The sequence below is a fragment of the Sparus aurata genome, chromosome 18 (assembly GCF_900880675.1).
Source record: "Sparus aurata chromosome 18, fSpaAur1.1, whole genome shotgun sequence".
NCBI classification, from domain to species: domain Eukaryota; kingdom Metazoa; phylum Chordata; class Actinopteri; order Spariformes; family Sparidae; genus Sparus; species Sparus aurata.
This window is the reverse complement of record NC_044204.1, coordinates 6,949,737-6,967,317: the sequence shown is the minus strand read 5'-3', so window position 1 is coordinate 6,967,317 and position 17,581 is coordinate 6,949,737. Positions and strand designations below refer to the sequence as shown.

General features: G+C 42.3%; 1 protein-coding gene across 2 annotated transcripts in view; it reads left to right on the top strand.

Annotated features, from left to right (window-relative positions):
- fat4 (FAT atypical cadherin 4) overlaps nt 1-17,581 on the top strand; it is a 118,851-nt gene that overhangs the window by 91,135 nt on the left and 10,135 nt on the right. Inside the window, exons 8-15 of one of the 2 annotated variants that reach the window (XM_030396498.1) lie at nt 1,600-1,850; nt 2,452-6,804; nt 8,311-8,415; nt 8,811-9,118; nt 13,189-13,274; nt 14,823-15,002; nt 15,443-15,567; nt 17,233-17,450. In XM_030396498.1, the coding sequence (XP_030252358.1) occupies nt 1,600-1,850; nt 2,452-6,804; nt 8,311-8,415; nt 8,811-9,118; nt 13,189-13,274; nt 14,823-15,002; nt 15,443-15,567; nt 17,233-17,450 (5,626 nt within the window). The remainder of the gene's footprint in view (nt 1-1,599; nt 1,851-2,451; nt 6,805-8,310; nt 8,416-8,810; nt 9,119-13,188; nt 13,275-14,822; nt 15,003-15,442; nt 15,568-17,232; nt 17,451-17,581) is intronic. The other variant, XM_030396499.1, reaches the window with a different exon arrangement.

The window sequence follows — 17,581 nt, the reverse complement described above, 5'->3', positions numbered from 1 at the left end:
GCTTGCTTTGATTCCCTAGTGTGAAAAATACACTTTCAGGGCCATATAGGACTGGGTTTTGGCTTTCCTCTTGCCTTCACTGAAACGATTTACCTCATCACCAGCTTTGTGAAATTCCAAGCCGATGTTGCAATTGTACAGAGTTTAGGAGAGGACTGTAGAGTTTTAGTCAACACCCGTAGTCATTGTTAGGGCCACGTTTCTCAAGCCGGACAAGAGATTATTCACACTCACAGCCGCCTCCACAGGGGAGCATGTAAGAGGCTTCTGGCGGGTCTCTCTCAAGCCGGACACTGACTCAAGTCCAGCCCCTCCTCTCTCCTCAGTAACCCCACTGGTTGCACATTGGGGGGTACCACATCGCGCTCCAGTTTCCCAAAACACAGTAATGAGGATGTTAATTGTCTATGACAGTAAGAGTTGGGCCCATCAGGGGTTCCAGGGGGTTCGAGGCCCTTAGTGGAGACCAGAACCGGTTACCTTCAGCTATTAGTTTTGATTCTCACAGCCCGTTAAATGATAGTCCCAGACCTGGACTTGTCTCTGGACTGTGTTCAGACCACAAGCATCTGCAGACAGTTTATGTTGTTGATGATGTCCAAATAAGCTTTGCATCCACTCTGCTTTCACACGTTGTTCTGTAATTTGTCATACAATCTCTGGCGAGGGATGCTTTTCTCTGAAGCCTTTTCAAAATATGCACTGGTGTGTACATGTATGTGTCAGTTTACATTTATGTCTGGGTCCTGCTGGAGACTTGTGAGATACTGGCTGAAACATGATATTAGTCTGCGACCCCTCAGATCTGAGGAGTTTTATGCTATGTGCTGCTATTTATGCATCTACTTTATCTTGTGTAAAATCTTACTGAATGTGATATTTTTGAGACCTATTAAATCTTTTTATTTATTTTTTTCTTCCACAATGAATTGAATTGAAAACGATAAATTGAATAAAGGAGTCTGGACTTTTCCAAATCAGCAAAACCACAGGGACTCTGTGAGCAGTGAAGCAGAAAACAGTGGCTGCAAAACAGAATATAAAGGCTCAATAAGTCCACTGATTTGATGTCATGCCGGCACAATGTGGAGGACCATTACTGGGTAAATCTGCTTTTGTGGAGCTTGAAACAGTGCCCCCTATAGACCACATTGTGACGGCACTGGGCAAGACCTTTTGGTAGTGTTGCAAACAGCATGTAGAATCTAAAATCACAAAACTCCAAAACGCTCTCTTTGGAAATAGTTAAATGCCTTTTTTGTCTTGGCATGTCCAACCTTAAAACAAACTCCAATGCACTCCATCATTCGCCATTCAGTCAAATGTAGAAACGCTTTCAGGGGAATGGCTTGTGTAACATCTGACAGTTATTATACACATCAGAAGCACCTGTGATAACACAATTAACTCACTGTCATATAAGAAGAGCTCATGAGACAGAACTTTAAGTCATTCCAAAGTCACTGAGTGGACTTAAAGGGTGAATCTGTATAATTGTATACTTTATTGTGTCCTTTCAAAATGTAATTACTTTTTTGAAATACCAAAACTCAATCGCAAAGCTTTTGCTGAAACTTATCCTTCTTTATCTTTTCACAGCTACAGCCTGACTGGAGGACACAGCCAGTTCTCCATCAACCCAGCCACAGGACAGATTATTACCAGCTCCCTGCTGGATCGAGAAGAAAGGGCCAATTACCAGCTGCTGGTTGTGGCAACAGACGGAGGGCAGCCTCAGGGTCTGTCCAGCTCGGCCACCGTGTCCGTGACGGTGGCTGACATCAACGATAACCCGCCTCGCTTCCACCATCACCCTTACGTCACCCACATACCTGCCTCTACTGCAGCAGGTTTGTACATGCTTTTGTTAAAACAGGGCATCCACACGGTTTTCTGGATAACATTATATATTGAAATAAGGCTTTATGATTACAGAAAAGTATTGTTAAATTGTCCTAGTTTTTGATCTTTGGCAGTTTTACTTCTCAGTTTGTATATATTTATATGCAGGTTTATGCATTGTTAGCATCTTTAAAATACAACCCCAATTCCCAAAAAGTTGGGATGCTGTGTAAAATATAAATAAATACAGATTGCAATGATTTGAAAATCATTTGCGACCTACAGTCAATTTAATAAAACACAAAAACGCGAACCCTTCGGGCAATTTATCAGATTAAATGCAGCTTCGTCTAGAGCCACAAAAAGCTTTATGCTACTTTTTTTCACAGATGAAGAAAAATAGAAGCATAAAAATGGGTAACGCTTTAATGATTACATTTGGTGAGTTCCCCTTTAATGTTGAAAGTAATAAACCTTCTCATCATGATTTTGATGTATTTAACATAAAAATTAGGAAGAATCAGAGCATCCCAACTTTTTTGGAATTCAGAGTTGAAAAGTCATATAATCACACAATAACCTGACCACAAAACTCCTTTATATCTTTAGGGTCACTGGTCTTTGCTGTTACTGTCACTGATGAGGACTCAGGCTCCAACGCCCAGCTGCACTACTCCCTGATAGGCCGCAACTCTGAGAGATTTAAGATGGACCCGGTCAGAGGTGCCATCACTGCCAACGAGAAGCTAACAGGAACTTCTGAAGTTACCCTCACAGTTCGAGTAAAAGACGGAGGATCTAACCCCAAAACAGACACGACCACCGTGACTGTCCGCTTCGTCTCAGGAGGAAACTTTCCTGTCATCAAACTAAAGGAGCATGCATTCACCTTCCCTGAGAGCCAGGCAACAAATCACATTGTCACAACGGTGACCGGGTCTTCTATGAGGGGTGGACCGTTGTCATATTACATCGCCAGCGGCAACCTGGATTATGCCTTTCATATTGACCAGCTATCAGGGGAGCTGTCTGTCAGACATCCGCTAGATTATGAACACATTCAGAAGTATGTTCTCTGGATCGAGGCCCGAGATCAGGGCTTTCCACCTTATTCCTCGTATGAGAAAGTGGAAATAACAGTACTGGACGTGAATGACAATCACCCAGTCTTTGATAAGGATCCCTTCCATGCTGAGATACTAGAGAATCTTTCACCTCAGCGGGTGCTGATGGTCTCTGCTGTTGATCTGGACAGCGGGCCTAATGGACAGCTTGAATACGCCCTCATTGATGGCAACAAGGAGAACAGTTTCAGCATTAATAGAGCAACTGGTGAAATACGAACCACAAGGCCGTTGGACCGGGAGAAGGTGGCTCAGTACACTTTGAAAGTCAAAGCCACTGACCGGGGGTTGCCGCCCAAATACACAGCAGTCAGAGTGCTGATAAACGTGCTGGATGTGAATGATAATGCTCCGAGGTTTTCGAAGATCTTTAGCGCAACAGTGGCTGAAAACGCCCCTGTGGGGTATACAGTCACCAGAGTCACCACCACAGATGAGGATGCTGGTTCAAATGCCATCAGCCGATATTCAATTACAGACACCAGCCTCCCATTCAGCATTAACCCAAACTCAGGAGACATAACAGTAAGTAGACCTCTCAATAGAGAAGACACAGATCATTACATTGTCAAGGTGTCTGCCCATGACTCTGGTTGGACAGTAAGCACAGATGTCACCATATTTATAACGGATATTAACGATAATGCACCGAGATTTAGCCGTCCGTCTTACTATCTGGACTACCCTGAGCTTACTGAGGTGGGTTCTCTGGTCACACAGGTGTTCGCCACAGATCCTGACGAGGGCTTCAACGGTAAAATCTTCTATTTCATCCGGTCCCAGTCAGAGTATTTCCGAATTAATGCCAGCTCCGGAGAGATATTTGTGAAGCAGCAGTTAAGATATCAGAACTCAACAGGTGCTAGTAGTATAAATATAAATCGCCACAGCTTCATTGTCACAGCCTCAGACCGGGCTGTCAAGCCTTTGATGAGTGAGACCACAGTAATTGTGAACATTGTAGACAGCAATGATAATCCTCCTGAGTTCGATTCGCCAAGCTACTTTACTCCCGTCACTAAAAGTGTCAAGGTTGGCACCAGACTGATCAGGGTTGTAGCTCTGGACAAAAAAGACTTTGGCCTTAATTCTGAGATTGAGTACTTGATCTCAGGTGGAAATGGCTCTAGTAAATTCAAACTAGATAAAACAAGTGGATGGATTACTGTTGCCTCCTCCCTTACATCTGATATGAATAAAATTTTCCTCACTGACGTCACAGCAAGTGACAGAGGAAATCCTCCTTTGTCAGCACGAACATCAGTGCGAATCGCAGTCACAGAGGAAAACCACCACACGCCTGAGTTCTCACAAAGCCAAATCTCAGCTACTGTACCTGAAAGCCTTGCTGTGGGAACAGCAATAAGGACTCTGTCTGCCAGGGACAAGGATAAAGAAATGAATGGCCTTATCACATACAATCTTACTTCAGGCAATGACAAGGGTCTGTTTTCACTTAATGCTAAAACTGGAGTGTTATCTCTAGCTCATCCTCTGGACTTTGAAACAAAGCAACACCATGATCTTAGAGTTTCAGCCACTGATAGTGGTTGGATTGCAAAAACAAGCTACGTCTCAGTCACAGTACACGTGACTGATGTGAACGACAACCCCCCAGTGTTTGATCCTGATGAGTACTTCCCCATTGTGCAGGAGAACGTTCCCAGTGGCACCACCGTGGTCAAAATGAACGCCACAGACTATGATTCGGGAGCTAACGCAGTCATGGCTTATGTGATACAGTCATCAGACAGTGATCTCTTTGTTATTGACCCAAACACGGGCACCATTACCACCCAGGGCTTCTTGGATTACGAGGCAAAGCAAGTCTACCATTTAACAGTAAAGGCCTTCAATGTCCCAGACGAGGAGCGCTGCAGCTTCGCCAATGTCAACATTCAGCTAAAGGGAGCCAATGAATACGTACCCCGCTTTGTCTCCAAACAGTACTACTTTGAAATCTCTGAAGCTGCTCCAAAAGGCACAGTGGTCGGTGAAGTGTTCGCCAGTGATCGAGACCAAGGAGATGATGGAGTGGTTTACTACCTCATTTTTGGGAAAAGCAGAAAGAAGGGCTTTGGCATCAACAAGAAAACAGGCCAGATTTATGTCACAGGTACCCTAGACCGTGAGAAAGAGGAAAAGATTTCACTGAAGGTGTTGGCAAAGAATACAGGAAGCATCCGCGGGGCAGATATTGATGAGGTGTTTGTGAACATTACAATTCTTGATGCCAATGATCCGCCTGTTTTTACCCAGGAACTGTATGATGTGCAGGTTAGTGAAGGGCTTTCACCTGGTGGTCTGGTTACCTTTGTGAGTGCTGAGGACTCAGACTCTGTTCCAAGCTGGAGCAGATTTTCCTACTCCATTGCTGCTGCTGACTCTGATAAAAATGTTTTCACTATCAACCCAAAAACTGGCCAAGTTTCTGTAGCTGCTCAGCTAGACAGAGAAACAACTCCTGTGTATAATCTAACAGTTCTTGCTGTGGATACTGGCACACCTCCTGCAACCGGAAGCACCATCGTGATTGTGAATCTGGAAGATATCAACGATAACGGTCCAACTTTGACAGCTGCCTATGCTGAGGTAATGGAGAACCAAAGAGCGGGCACCTCAGTCACAACGCTGACAGCGTCTGACCCCGATCTACCACCCAACCAAGGCCCCTTCTTATTCAGCCTTCAGAGTTCTGGATCTGCCAACAGCTACTTCAGCCTTAGCCCAGCTGGAGTGTTAACCACCAGTAGGGAGATCGACAGAGAACAGATTAGCGACTTCTACCTCTCTGTTGTGATCAAGGACTCTGGTGTGCCTCAAATGTCCTCAACGGGAACAATTCACATCAAAATTAACGATCAGAACGACAATCCTTCAGAGCCGAGATCCATGGAAATCTTCGTCCACTACTTTGGGACCATGTTTCCAGGAGGTTCTTTGGGAGATGTCAGACCTCAAGACCCTGACATTCAGGATAGGTTTCATTGCTCCCTTATTCCTCCATCCTCTGGTCTTTTTAGTATCCCAACTGGAACTTGCAACCTCAACTCTAAAGCTCGTTCAGCGGATGGGACCTTTGAAATAACAATCCGTAGCAGTGATGGTGTCCACGGCTCAGTCAGCAACACAGCCCGAGTCCTTTTCATGGGCTTCACGAACGCCACAGTGGACAATAGCATACTCATCCGACTTCATACCCAAGGAGTGAAAAGCTTCCTTACCAACCACTACCTCAGCTTCCTACGCATTGCCAACTCTCAGCTAGCAGGATTAGGCACAGGGGTGCTGCTTTATGGAGCGTTTGAACTCAACAATCAGACTTTCCTAATGGCAGCTGTGAAACGGGGTCACGGACAATATGTCAACCCCAGCGGCGTGGCCACATTCTTCCAGAGTATCAAAGACATTTTATATAGACAGAGCGGGGTGCAAATAGATGCGGTGGACCATGATCCTTGCACACGTAACCCGTGCCAGAATGGAGGCAGCTGCAAGCGGCGTCTCAGTGTCGGGCCTGATATGAAGACAGAAGAAAGTGTCCCAGTGATCCTTGTTTCCAACCACCCCCTGCAGCCCTACGCCTGCAGCTGCAGGCCAGGATACACAGGAGCTCTGTGTGAGACAGACATCGATGAGTGCCAGCCATCACCGTGTCACAATGGCGGCACCTGCCACAATCTGGTGGGGGGTTTCTCCTGCACCTGTCCTGAGGGTTTCACCGGGATGGCCTGTGAGAGGGATGTCAACGAATGCCTTTCCAATCCCTGCAAAAACGGGGCGCTGTGCCAGAACTTCCCCGGTGGCTTCAACTGCCTCTGCAAATCAGGATTTGCAGGTACTACACACTCAGGAGTCACATTATATGTCTGACCTCAGAGTCACTCATGTTAGGCAAAAAAAAAAAAAAAAAAAACACGTTGGGACACACACGTACACACTCTGACACTCTCACAATAGTGTACTCAGACACATGGCTTTGGGTCCAAGGAAAATATTTGCCTCTGAATGTTTCCAAGAGGTGTTGTAGCCATAGTATACAAGCATGGCTTCAAAGAACAGTTTGGTTTTCAGATTACTAGTTGGGGGGTATCAGCTGTGATGCATATCAGCCTCCCATGTTTGCTTTAATAAATAGGATGATGCAAAGCTGACCCTGTCAGGACTTGACCGCAGACTCCACACACAGCTCACCAGTATCACATTTCATTGTACGCCTTTTTGTGCATACATGCTGTGACCACACACGGATAGATTTCTAATCCAACTGTACACAGAGGGGTTTCTTAATGAAGGATTTCTCATTTGGCTCTGTTATGGGTTGAATGACAAATGAGCAGCTTTATAAAGATCCAATCAGGGTTCTTCATTTGTAAATGTAACGAATACGCTGTGTTATTACCCTTGATAAAAGGGAAGTGGATATTAAGTGGCATTACGTAGAACACTCGTTTGAATCTTGTATGTTGTCCAGCTGCTGACTCCTGCATCTGAAAGACATTTTCAGAGCAGGCGATTTGCTTCAAGTCAAGTCCTTGCTGTCCCTTTTTATTATGCCGATAAAAAATTGACCTCACATCGACTTACAGTAGTTTGCATGCCCTCATGCTGAACTCTCAACTTCCTGTTTTCCCTGGTTTTTGGCAGTGGAGTCTATCTCCATTAAGCAACTTGTCACAGGATTTACAGCCTAAAATATATTTGCAGAAGTTCATTGTCGGTCTTTTTGTCTTGTATCATGTCTGAATCATTTATTGTCTTGCCCAAGACCATTAATTTTACCATCTGTTTCACATTCCTTATCATGATGTTAAACCTTTAAACTTTGTTGGATGTTCATCTAAGTGGCAGCAATTCATGTACTGTCTTGCTGCACTGCAAAAAAAAAAAATGGTTTATCCAAACGTCTGTTGATCTTGCAACAAGTTTGAAAATCTCACTATTCTATGTGAGAAGAATCTGCCAATTGAGTGAGATCATTACTTTTTCCCTTTGAAAGTTTCAAGATGTTTGTTTTGGATCAAATGATGTCATTTATATTCCAAATTAGCATCATTTAAAAATGTAAAGAAAAACGGCACCAAGACAGGTGAAATTACATCTTTCCTATTGTATATTTTATGGTCGGTTAATCAGATTTTTTCAGTCTCTACCAATTGAAATGATTTGTTGGAGCCCAGATTTTTTTTTTTTTTGCAGTGCATTTCTCAGCTGTGAGGTGATGAAAGGCCTGCATGACTTGTGGGGTCTGGCCTGTGGGGAGAGTGAATTGTGTTCCCCTCCGGGTTTGCCTGTGTTGTCTGCCACCTCATCCATTTCAATTTGTGTTGTTCTGTGAACCCAGGCAAAACGTGTGATTCCATCATCAATCACTGTGAGTGTAACCCTTGTTTTAATGGCGGGTCCTGTCAGAATCGGGTGGATGGATATTACTGTCATTGTCCATTTGGTAAGTAATAGTAGGAAACTTTTCAGGGTATAAGCAAGCCCTGTTAAATTGAAAAGCAAGATGGACAATTTCATGAAAGCTTCCCAGAAAAAAAGAGAAAATTGTGCCATTATTATTTCATGATTTCTTAAACAAATGTGGAGGCTGTCGCTTCATTTTGTGTCTCCATTTTTCAGCTTTGTTTTTTAGCTGTCATGAATAAGCCTTACTTATTACTTAAACTTTAAAAAGATGTAAGATTATAATCTGACTGCTTTGTTATGACTAAATAGAGAACATATAGTATTGCTCCATAAAGATTCAATTTTATCTGCAGATATTTTTATCACAGCAGCATTGTGAATCATTCATTGGCTTCCTCTCTGAGTCCTCTTTCGGTCTGTTTTTGTCCTCAGGGGTTTTCGGCAAACACTGCGAACTGAACAGCTATGGCTTTGAGGAGCTCTCCTACATGGAGTTTCCGTCTCTGGATCCCAACAATAACTACATATATATCAAGTTCGCTACCCTGAAGAGCAATGCGCTGCTTATGTACAACCACGATAACCAGACCGGAGACAAGGCGGAGTTCCTCGCTCTGGAGATCTTCGAGGGACGTATGCGCTTCTCCTTCAACTTGGGAAGTGGAACTTATAAACTGATGACCATGATAAAAGTTTCAGATGGCCAGTTCCACACAGTCATCGCCAGGAGAGCTGGGATGGTGAGAAAGTCTGTTTTTATGGTGGAAATTAGCTCACACGTTGAACGTTTTTCATCATGCATTCTTGAGAAGCATTTCACTAAATGGTTTAATAGTTCTTACGGGTCTAGTAGCATAAACATTGCGGAAAATCTGAGAAATTCCACACGAGTGGACTTTCAACATGGGCTACACTATCAGTACCATTTAAGTGCAGGGCTTTTAGAGCTGAAACCTGCATTCAAATTTGGCCTCATATTCCTTTTTGCACCATTGGATGATAATTAAACTCCCCCCAAACCACGGGTAGCTCAGCTTATGGTTTTCATGGTTTGTAATTATATTTTACTGCGCGTTGTGATTTACAATACAAGGATCCAAAATGACCCTGAAGGTTGAAATTCTGTCTCCTGTGCTCTGAATGAGAGGCTTCTCGCTGCCAGCAATGCAGTGGCAAGGAAAGAGGGGGAAAAAAAATCCACCCAGGATCTATAATGTAGCTCTCCTGCTGGACTTCAAATCTGTCATTTCCCACCGTGCACTGAGGCTTTCATAGGAAGCTGGTAAAATCGTTAAATTGTCAGTTTTGAGATGGTGCAGAGTGACGGGATGGAAAGGAATACAGCACAAGTTGAGAAGTGTGATTTCATCTGCATATAGTTAAAAGTATGCAGAGATGACATGTAAGGGCTTTTGAAGAATGAAAGTGTTTGTGTGTGTGTGTGTGTGTGTGTGTGTGTGTGTGTGTGTGTGTGTGTGTCATGCCTCAAGTGCCAACTCCCTCATGTTTGCGAAAGGTGCTGTGGGTCATTTCGGTGGTCAGGCTTGAGGTCTGTTCTCAGCTCCTGCATTCAGAATACTGAGTCAATGTCAAATGCAGACAGAAACCATGGACACAGTCATGCTCTACTTCTTTATGAAGGCTCCAAGTAATCACAGGGAGCAGAAAGTCGCAGATAGTGTTACAGTCATCATTGTCTAAATGTCCCATATTGTGTAAAGGGATATTTCAATGTCTTTTTTGATTACAAAGCAGATCTAAATGCTATAATAATCCGGCAAAATGATCAAAAATGCTCAGACCACAATGAAATGCTTAAGTTCAGAAAGTGTGCCTTCAAACAATCCTTCAGGACTCCCGTTAGGTTCTGATATCACAACTATATAGTCAAAGCCTTGAGCCATGCCCCCAGCATGTATGACACAAATAATCATTTTAACATTAACTCCAAAACAATCAGCTAAAAAGCTCTAAGGCAAACTGCAAAGTCAGGTGATAAGTTCCTATAAGTGACATCTCACACAACACTTATGCTCATTTGATTCACTATCGATAAAAAACTGTTGTATCGTGCAGTTTTAAAGGCTTCTTGAAAAGATGCTTGAAAATGTATCTACTAGCAACATCAAAACATCTGTTTAAATACTCAGATATATTTTAGATCAATATTTCAGTGCATGACGTAGAGCATAGCAGCAAAAGTAATTGATTAAATCCATCAACACTTCACCTAACTCGTACCATATGAGTTTACCACAAAAATTAGCCACATGTTACCTAGATTAGCATTAGCATGAGCGTACAATTCAATGTGTTGCTAAAGTCCAGTTTGTAATCTAGGTTTGACAAAGTTTCCTTGGTTTTTTTTTTTGTAGTTTTGGAACATAAGGACACTGCTACACTGTTAAAGGGGGAATTCAAAGTTGTATTTACATTTGGTAGTCAATAGTTCACACTGAAAACTACATTTGATGATTATCCCGTGGAACAAGGAACAGGAACAAGATCATTTTTGTATTCTTTCCTAAACTTCCTGTTATTTTTTCCATAAAGTTCCTTTCAGATGGGTTTTCCAAGTCTGATTCAGCAAACCCCTAACTATAGAAACTTGACATTAATTGACCATAGACAATTGTTGAAGGCCACCTGTACAAGACTCATTTGTGAGATATAATCATTAGCATAATCAATTCCCCAATATTGCTACAAAAGGCTACCTGTTCTGCTCCATTTGTTTGAAAAGACATTACCAACAACTTGTGTGCTCAAAAGATCACATCTGGAAACATCCACACAAGAGTTCAGCCAGTTTATTTGAAATCAGGGTTTTAATTCAGGGTTGCAAACAACAGAATCTTCTGTGTTTGCAGATGTAGTTTGACAGATGAGGACTCGCTGTAGCTGATTAGCAGCAGCAGCTAATCATCAAGGTTTTGATTAGCTGAGTTATTTGTCCTAAAAACAAGCACTAAAACAAATGCGTAACAGCAGTTACTCAGTTCCTGCACCACAACAGAGAGCAATGCTATGCTGCCTCCATTATTAGTCATGGAGAAAACAATGATCTCCAGTGGTGCTTTCCTTTCATTTCCTTCAATTTTAGCTAAGCTCAAAAACATGCTACCCATCATTCGGTGTCAATTTCGTAAGGGTATCGTGGGGTAAATATTTCTCAATCACAGTGTGAGGTACATAAAATCAGTGCAGTCTTCTGTATGTAGGGAATGGCTGTAGCGTCTTTTATCACAGGCAAAGACAGTAATAAAATGTTCATGTGGTTCTGACATTCTTTATGGCGCTTCAGAGAGTCATGAATGTGTTTGAGACAAACGAGTCCTGTTGTTTCTCCCCTGGCTATTGTCACCATGTTGGTCTGTTGGAGGGTTTTACTCAGACATGGTTGTGTGTATGTGTCCATGTGCCTGACTCATGTTTGACTCAAGTGCAATAAAGACAAAGAGAGAGAGTGTGTGTGAGTGTTTCTGTATGTGTATGTGTGTGTGTGTGTGTGTGTGTGTGTGTGTGTGTGTGTGTGTGTGTGCTTGGTGGGGTCGTGCTCTCCTGGATGATCTATGTCAGAAATCCGGGCCAGTGTGGTCCGTGTTTACTTAAGATCCAGGAGAGGTGGAGCATGATTGCCCTGGTTTTTCAACACTTTCACACACTTTTCCGGACAGTTTCCTCACCAGCCCATTTCTTTTCTTCCTTGTTGGGTCGTTCCCTCCCACAAAGCACAGAGACAGCGAGAGAATAATACACATCTGGTCTAAAGCTTTCGTACCATTAACGGGAAATAGGGATTGTTTGGCTCTGAATTATTATGGATGGCATTTTTATGCCACTCTCCCATTGACCATTATACTGAATTGGTGAAGAATAATTGGCTTACATGCTGTTTGGTGGACTAAGCTCATACTAACCTTTGAAAACAGTATCATTTCATGGAGAAACTATAGTTGAAAGCAGAACCCTAAAAGTTGCATTGCATTGCAGTGCATGAGAAGACGTAAAGTCTTATACATCTCTTGTGTGTTTTCAGTCCTAAAGATGCGCAGCCAAAAACATGATGTTTAGGCATGGAATAACACACAGGCTATTTAGCGTACACTGTCACTGTCATTCATTGTGACAGTCACATAATATTTTTCTAACACACATATTGCTGTGTTCATTAGATCTCTCAGAAGCTTTAAAGAGTAGGGCAACCTTTTAAACTGTGTGACAAAACAGCATTATAATGAGGTACTGCTGCAGAGATGGCCTACAAATCATACAAATCTTCCCAAGATGTAAGAAAACTTGTTTATTTGGTACAGATTCCAACATATCATCATTGTGGCTTTAATATTTTTTCAGGGAAATTAGAAATTATGATGCAAAAAATGATCATTTCCACTAATCCTGAATCAAATTGCAATACTGAGGTGGAATACATTAAGCTTAATGCAGGTATGGCTTACCTGCCTCTTCTCTTTTATGTTGCATTTATATATTGTATGTTTTTTACAAAAACTGGACTCTCTGGGAGAATAGGTCTCATAAATCAATGGGACCTTCCTTCCGTAAATACAAAGATACTTTAGAGGGGGAAGCAGACTGCCTGATATTGAATGAGCATTTGATTGGTCGCCATCTGCCACAAAACAGAGACTGACAGCTTCTTGGTGTTTGAGCCCTGCGACCAACTGAGTCGACCATTCAAAAACTCGGGTCTTGTCCAGAAACGACAGCATGACTTTAACAGCTTTGAGTCTTCGCATGATGATCGCATGTGTAATGCATATGTGTGTATGCTTCTGTCATCATGAAGGCTGCCTCCCTGACCGTGGACCTGTGTGGCGATGACCAGGAACCAGGCTACTGTGCTGTGAGCAATGTGGCAGTTCACACTGACTGGTAAGAAAATCACACATGCACTCACACACACACACACACATACCAGACACAGATGATCTGTTTAGTGTCAACAGACTGAGTCCAAGCTTGGAAAACAGAACGTGTAATTAAACGTTCCATGTCTAGCAAAATAATGGAAAATATATTCAGAACCAGAAGTTTTTCTGCATCTGGTCTTATTTGTTAATTATTTCCAGTTATTTCACTTTTCCCTTTATCATAGTGTGAGACCAATATGTGTTCTCTGTCTAATACTGACCTTATTCACCAGTTATCTCACCTGTTCAAAATGTATGATAGCGATGTTTATTTATATTTTAATTGTTTACTCTCAGTTAAATAAATATCATCAAAAATCTCAAGAAAAAAGAAAAAAACGTATTAAAAGCTTAATTATTTCTTAAATTCCTCTCAGTTCTTCTAGAAAGTGACTTAGTGACAGCCAGATTAAAAATATGACTAATTAACTAGACTAAAAATATATAATAATCACAACTGTTTTAGTTATCACATATGGAGTTACAAGTCTAAAACTGTCAAGTCCAATTTGAGTCTCAAGTATTTTTTGTTTTTTTTGTTTTAAGAGTCATTAAAACAGGGACCGTAGTCTACATGTCTGATAGAATTGATGAGTTTTTGTAGCACAAATGTTATCTCCTGTACTTTAGTCAACTGGCAACCCCTCAGATTCATCTTGTGGTGATCCTGACCCACAGGCTTGGAACCACTGGTGTAGATTAAGAACCCACATTGGGCTTTATACTGACCATTGGTTTCTTTATTATATATGTTCATCATCGTTTGGCCCTTTAGGTAACCTGTGAAATACGTGTGTGAACTAAAATCTAAATGAAACTCAATCACAATGAAACCTAAAGCTTTCATACGCGGTTTGCTCTGTGTCTTTCAGTTTGGGTTGGAGTGTTTGTATTTGGAGTATTTAATATTGCTCACAATCTGCCAAGTAGCTCCATGGAGAATTGAAGCCTTTAATTTTGTTTTTGCCTTTTTCTTATTACTGCCTCACTTTCGAAGTATCAGGTTTAGATCAGAATGCTTTTCATGTCATCTGCAGTTCTCACACACTTTCGAGCAGTGACAATGCCAAAATGTCTTAAAACAATTAAGTCATCCTTTCATTCGATATGTGATATAAACCTTCATTAAATTACTGGATTATCAGTACGTTTACACACACAGAGACAGGTCTGAGCCAGGCCTTGTGGGGTGAATACTTGAGGCTGTACGTGTGTGTGTGTGAGTGTGTGTGTGTGTGTGTGTGTGTGTGTGATCGATTTGGCAGATGAGGTGGGGCCACAGAGGTCTGCAGAAGGTTTATTTTGTAAGGGTCTCGGGACCATGTTGTTGTGAAACTCGTTGACCCGCAGTGTCTTTATGTGCAAGTGTGTGCGTGTGTGAGTGCTTACTCCTTGAAGTCATCTGAAAGCTTTTAGATTTTTCTGCATATGTTCTTTTGTGTCTGCTTGCATTTAAGTCTTTGTATCCTCATTCACGTGTGTGTGTGCGTGTGTGTGTGTGTGTGTGCAGGATCCTGGACGTGCAGCCCAACAGGCTCTCGGTTGGAGGCGTCAGGTCAATAGAACCCGTCCTTCATCGGCGCGGTCAGGTCGCCACCCACGACTTTGTCGGCTGCATCATGGAGTTCGCCGTCAACGGCCGCCCGCTGGAGCCCAGTCAGGCGCTGGCATCGCGTGGCATCCTTGACAGGTTCGCACAAGCCCACCCCCCTTACTCCCCCTGTCACCCTTCTCTCTCCATCACCCCCCTCTTTTTCCCATCTGTCCGTCTTCCCTAACCTTCTCGACTCTCGCTGTGGGACATCTGTTCACACTCTCAGACCCTCTCAAGAGATTTTAAAAAGATGTTTTTTTAATACAAACGGCAGATTTTTGAAGGGGGAAACCAATTGCAGAATTGCAGGGGAAATTTTTCTTTTCTGTCCCGCTGCTGAATAGTGAGGCGAGGACAGATCTTTTAATATGCTAATTCCCTTGGGGTTCTTTATGGGTTTTTTGTATTGCAGCATGGGGGAGAGAAATCACGGCTCATCTGCCCCTTTTTCTTTGGTTTCTCTTTCGGTGGACTCCCCTCGGCTGCCGACTGTGCTGCTGACTTGTCAAACTGATTGACGGTTTGTGTCTCTGTAGATGTCCAAGACTGGAAGGAGCCTGCACCACCAGCCCCTGCAGACACGGGGGCACCTGTTTGGACCACTGGTCCTGGCAGCAGTGCCAGTGTGTGGATGGCTTCACTGGCAAATACTGTGAGAAATGTAAGTTTCTGCCTTTGAAGTGTCTTTTTACTGCTGAGACTGCAGTTTGTGAGGAATATTCTATCATGACTATTTATGATTCTGCCCTCATGAGTCACCAAGTAGCTTAATATAGGCCACATCACTGCATTCTGAGCTTTACTTCGAAGCTTTTGTTTATTTCATTGTATAAATACTCCGACTCAACATCAGAGATCTATGACCTACTGAGAAACCTTTGAGGGTCCACAAAAGCTGCAGCTACTGTGTAAGGTGCTACAGTGTGTTTAGGAAAGTTACCAGTAATCATCACCACATTTTTTTTGAAACTCTTATATTGTTGCCGGGAACAAACAAGATCATTACTTTAGAAGTCTGGGAACCTTCACGCTGGATTTTTCTCTGTCATTGGATTTGATTTTGTGGGAAAACTGCAGCTTTGTTTCATGGTACGGAACGAGTTCACAGGACTTCTCTGCTTGTACAAATGAAGCGCATTCTCTCAGCGTCCGGGTTAATATCTTAAGGAAAGAGTACATTTTTCAATTAATTCTTAAACTCAGAAAATCATGCCACTCTGGTAAAACCATGCACAGAGCAAGGCTATATATCCTTTAAATTCAGCAACCAGTTTTCCATATGTTACAGGCAAGAATGTTCAGTGATCACAAAAGTTGAACTTTAGGCAAAACATTTGCCCAGATGTTCTTCACCGTTTCAAACTCCTGATCATAGATTTACTTGATTGAAGTGAAGTATTTCGACATCGGAACGCTGGTGTGGTCTCATCTTGACCCCAGTCACAAGTACAACCATTTTACAAGAAAAGAAATCATAGTTCACTTCAGCTGTAATTTGTAAATCCAACTTTGAGGGGAAGTTATACTTTGCTGTGGTTCTGTTGGTTGAGAACGTAGCCTGGTCTTTCTTCCCACTTCAAAAAATATTTGATTAATATGTTTTAATGGTTACATAACAAAATTGAGCAATATTTTCCATATAATTTCAGACCTTTTGAATCCACAAAATGCCCAACTATTATTTTTAATACTTTTGAAGTATTAAACAACCTACGTTGAAGTATTTGATGCCATCTGGCAACCTCTTATCCAATACATACCTTTAGTTTTGTTTTGAGCGTCCAAGTTTGATACTTCGGTTGGTTGTGTGTGTTTGTTTCTTTTTCTTTTCTATTTTCTCCTCTTGTGTTATTGTGTTATTCTGTAAGTCCTGTAGGTAGAATGGTGTCTGTAGTAGTTGTTATATTCATGAATCATCTTTAAAGTGTACTTGTATATTCACTATTAACTTCTATCATCAATGATTGGGTCTTTTTGACTCCTCTCCCAATGAAATGTTAAAATATATGAATAAAACTTGCGTAGTTAAATGAAAATTGGTGAGATACCTTAGCTAATCATTAAATGGTAGCTTTGGAAAATAGGGATAGATTTCAGGTATCGCGGTGAACCTCTGTATTGAGTGCTGATTGACCTACATCTTTCATACACAGGAAGGTATTCTTAACCACTGGTGAGAATGTAAGAACCGATTTGTGGTCATGGCAGTTGAATGAGGAAAATAATTTGTGCCCGCCAGCTCCGAAGTGGAAATAAAGGTTTTACAGTCGTCTGTGAAATGGCAGTGAAGTCAGACAGGACTGAGGATATTCTCTTTCCCTGACAGACATGACAGCAGACACCGCCCTGTCCCTGGATGGCACCGGCCGTCTGGACTACTCAATGAAGCAGGGCCCTAAACGTGACGTCCTTCTGAGACAGTCGCTGCAGGGCGTGACCTCTGACCCCGCCAGTCCCAGCAGCTTGGAGGTCAAGTTCAGGACACGGAGCAAGACCGGCACTCTGCTGCATGTGCAGGAGAGCAGCAACTACACGACTGTGAAGGTATGTTAGAAGGAGGAAGTGACAATTATATGATAGTCAAATAAAGGTTAGTTCCAGGGAGAGGCTGGGAAAAAAGGAGGAAAAAATAAACATTTCTATGCATTATTTCGATCATAAAAAAGCAACAAAGT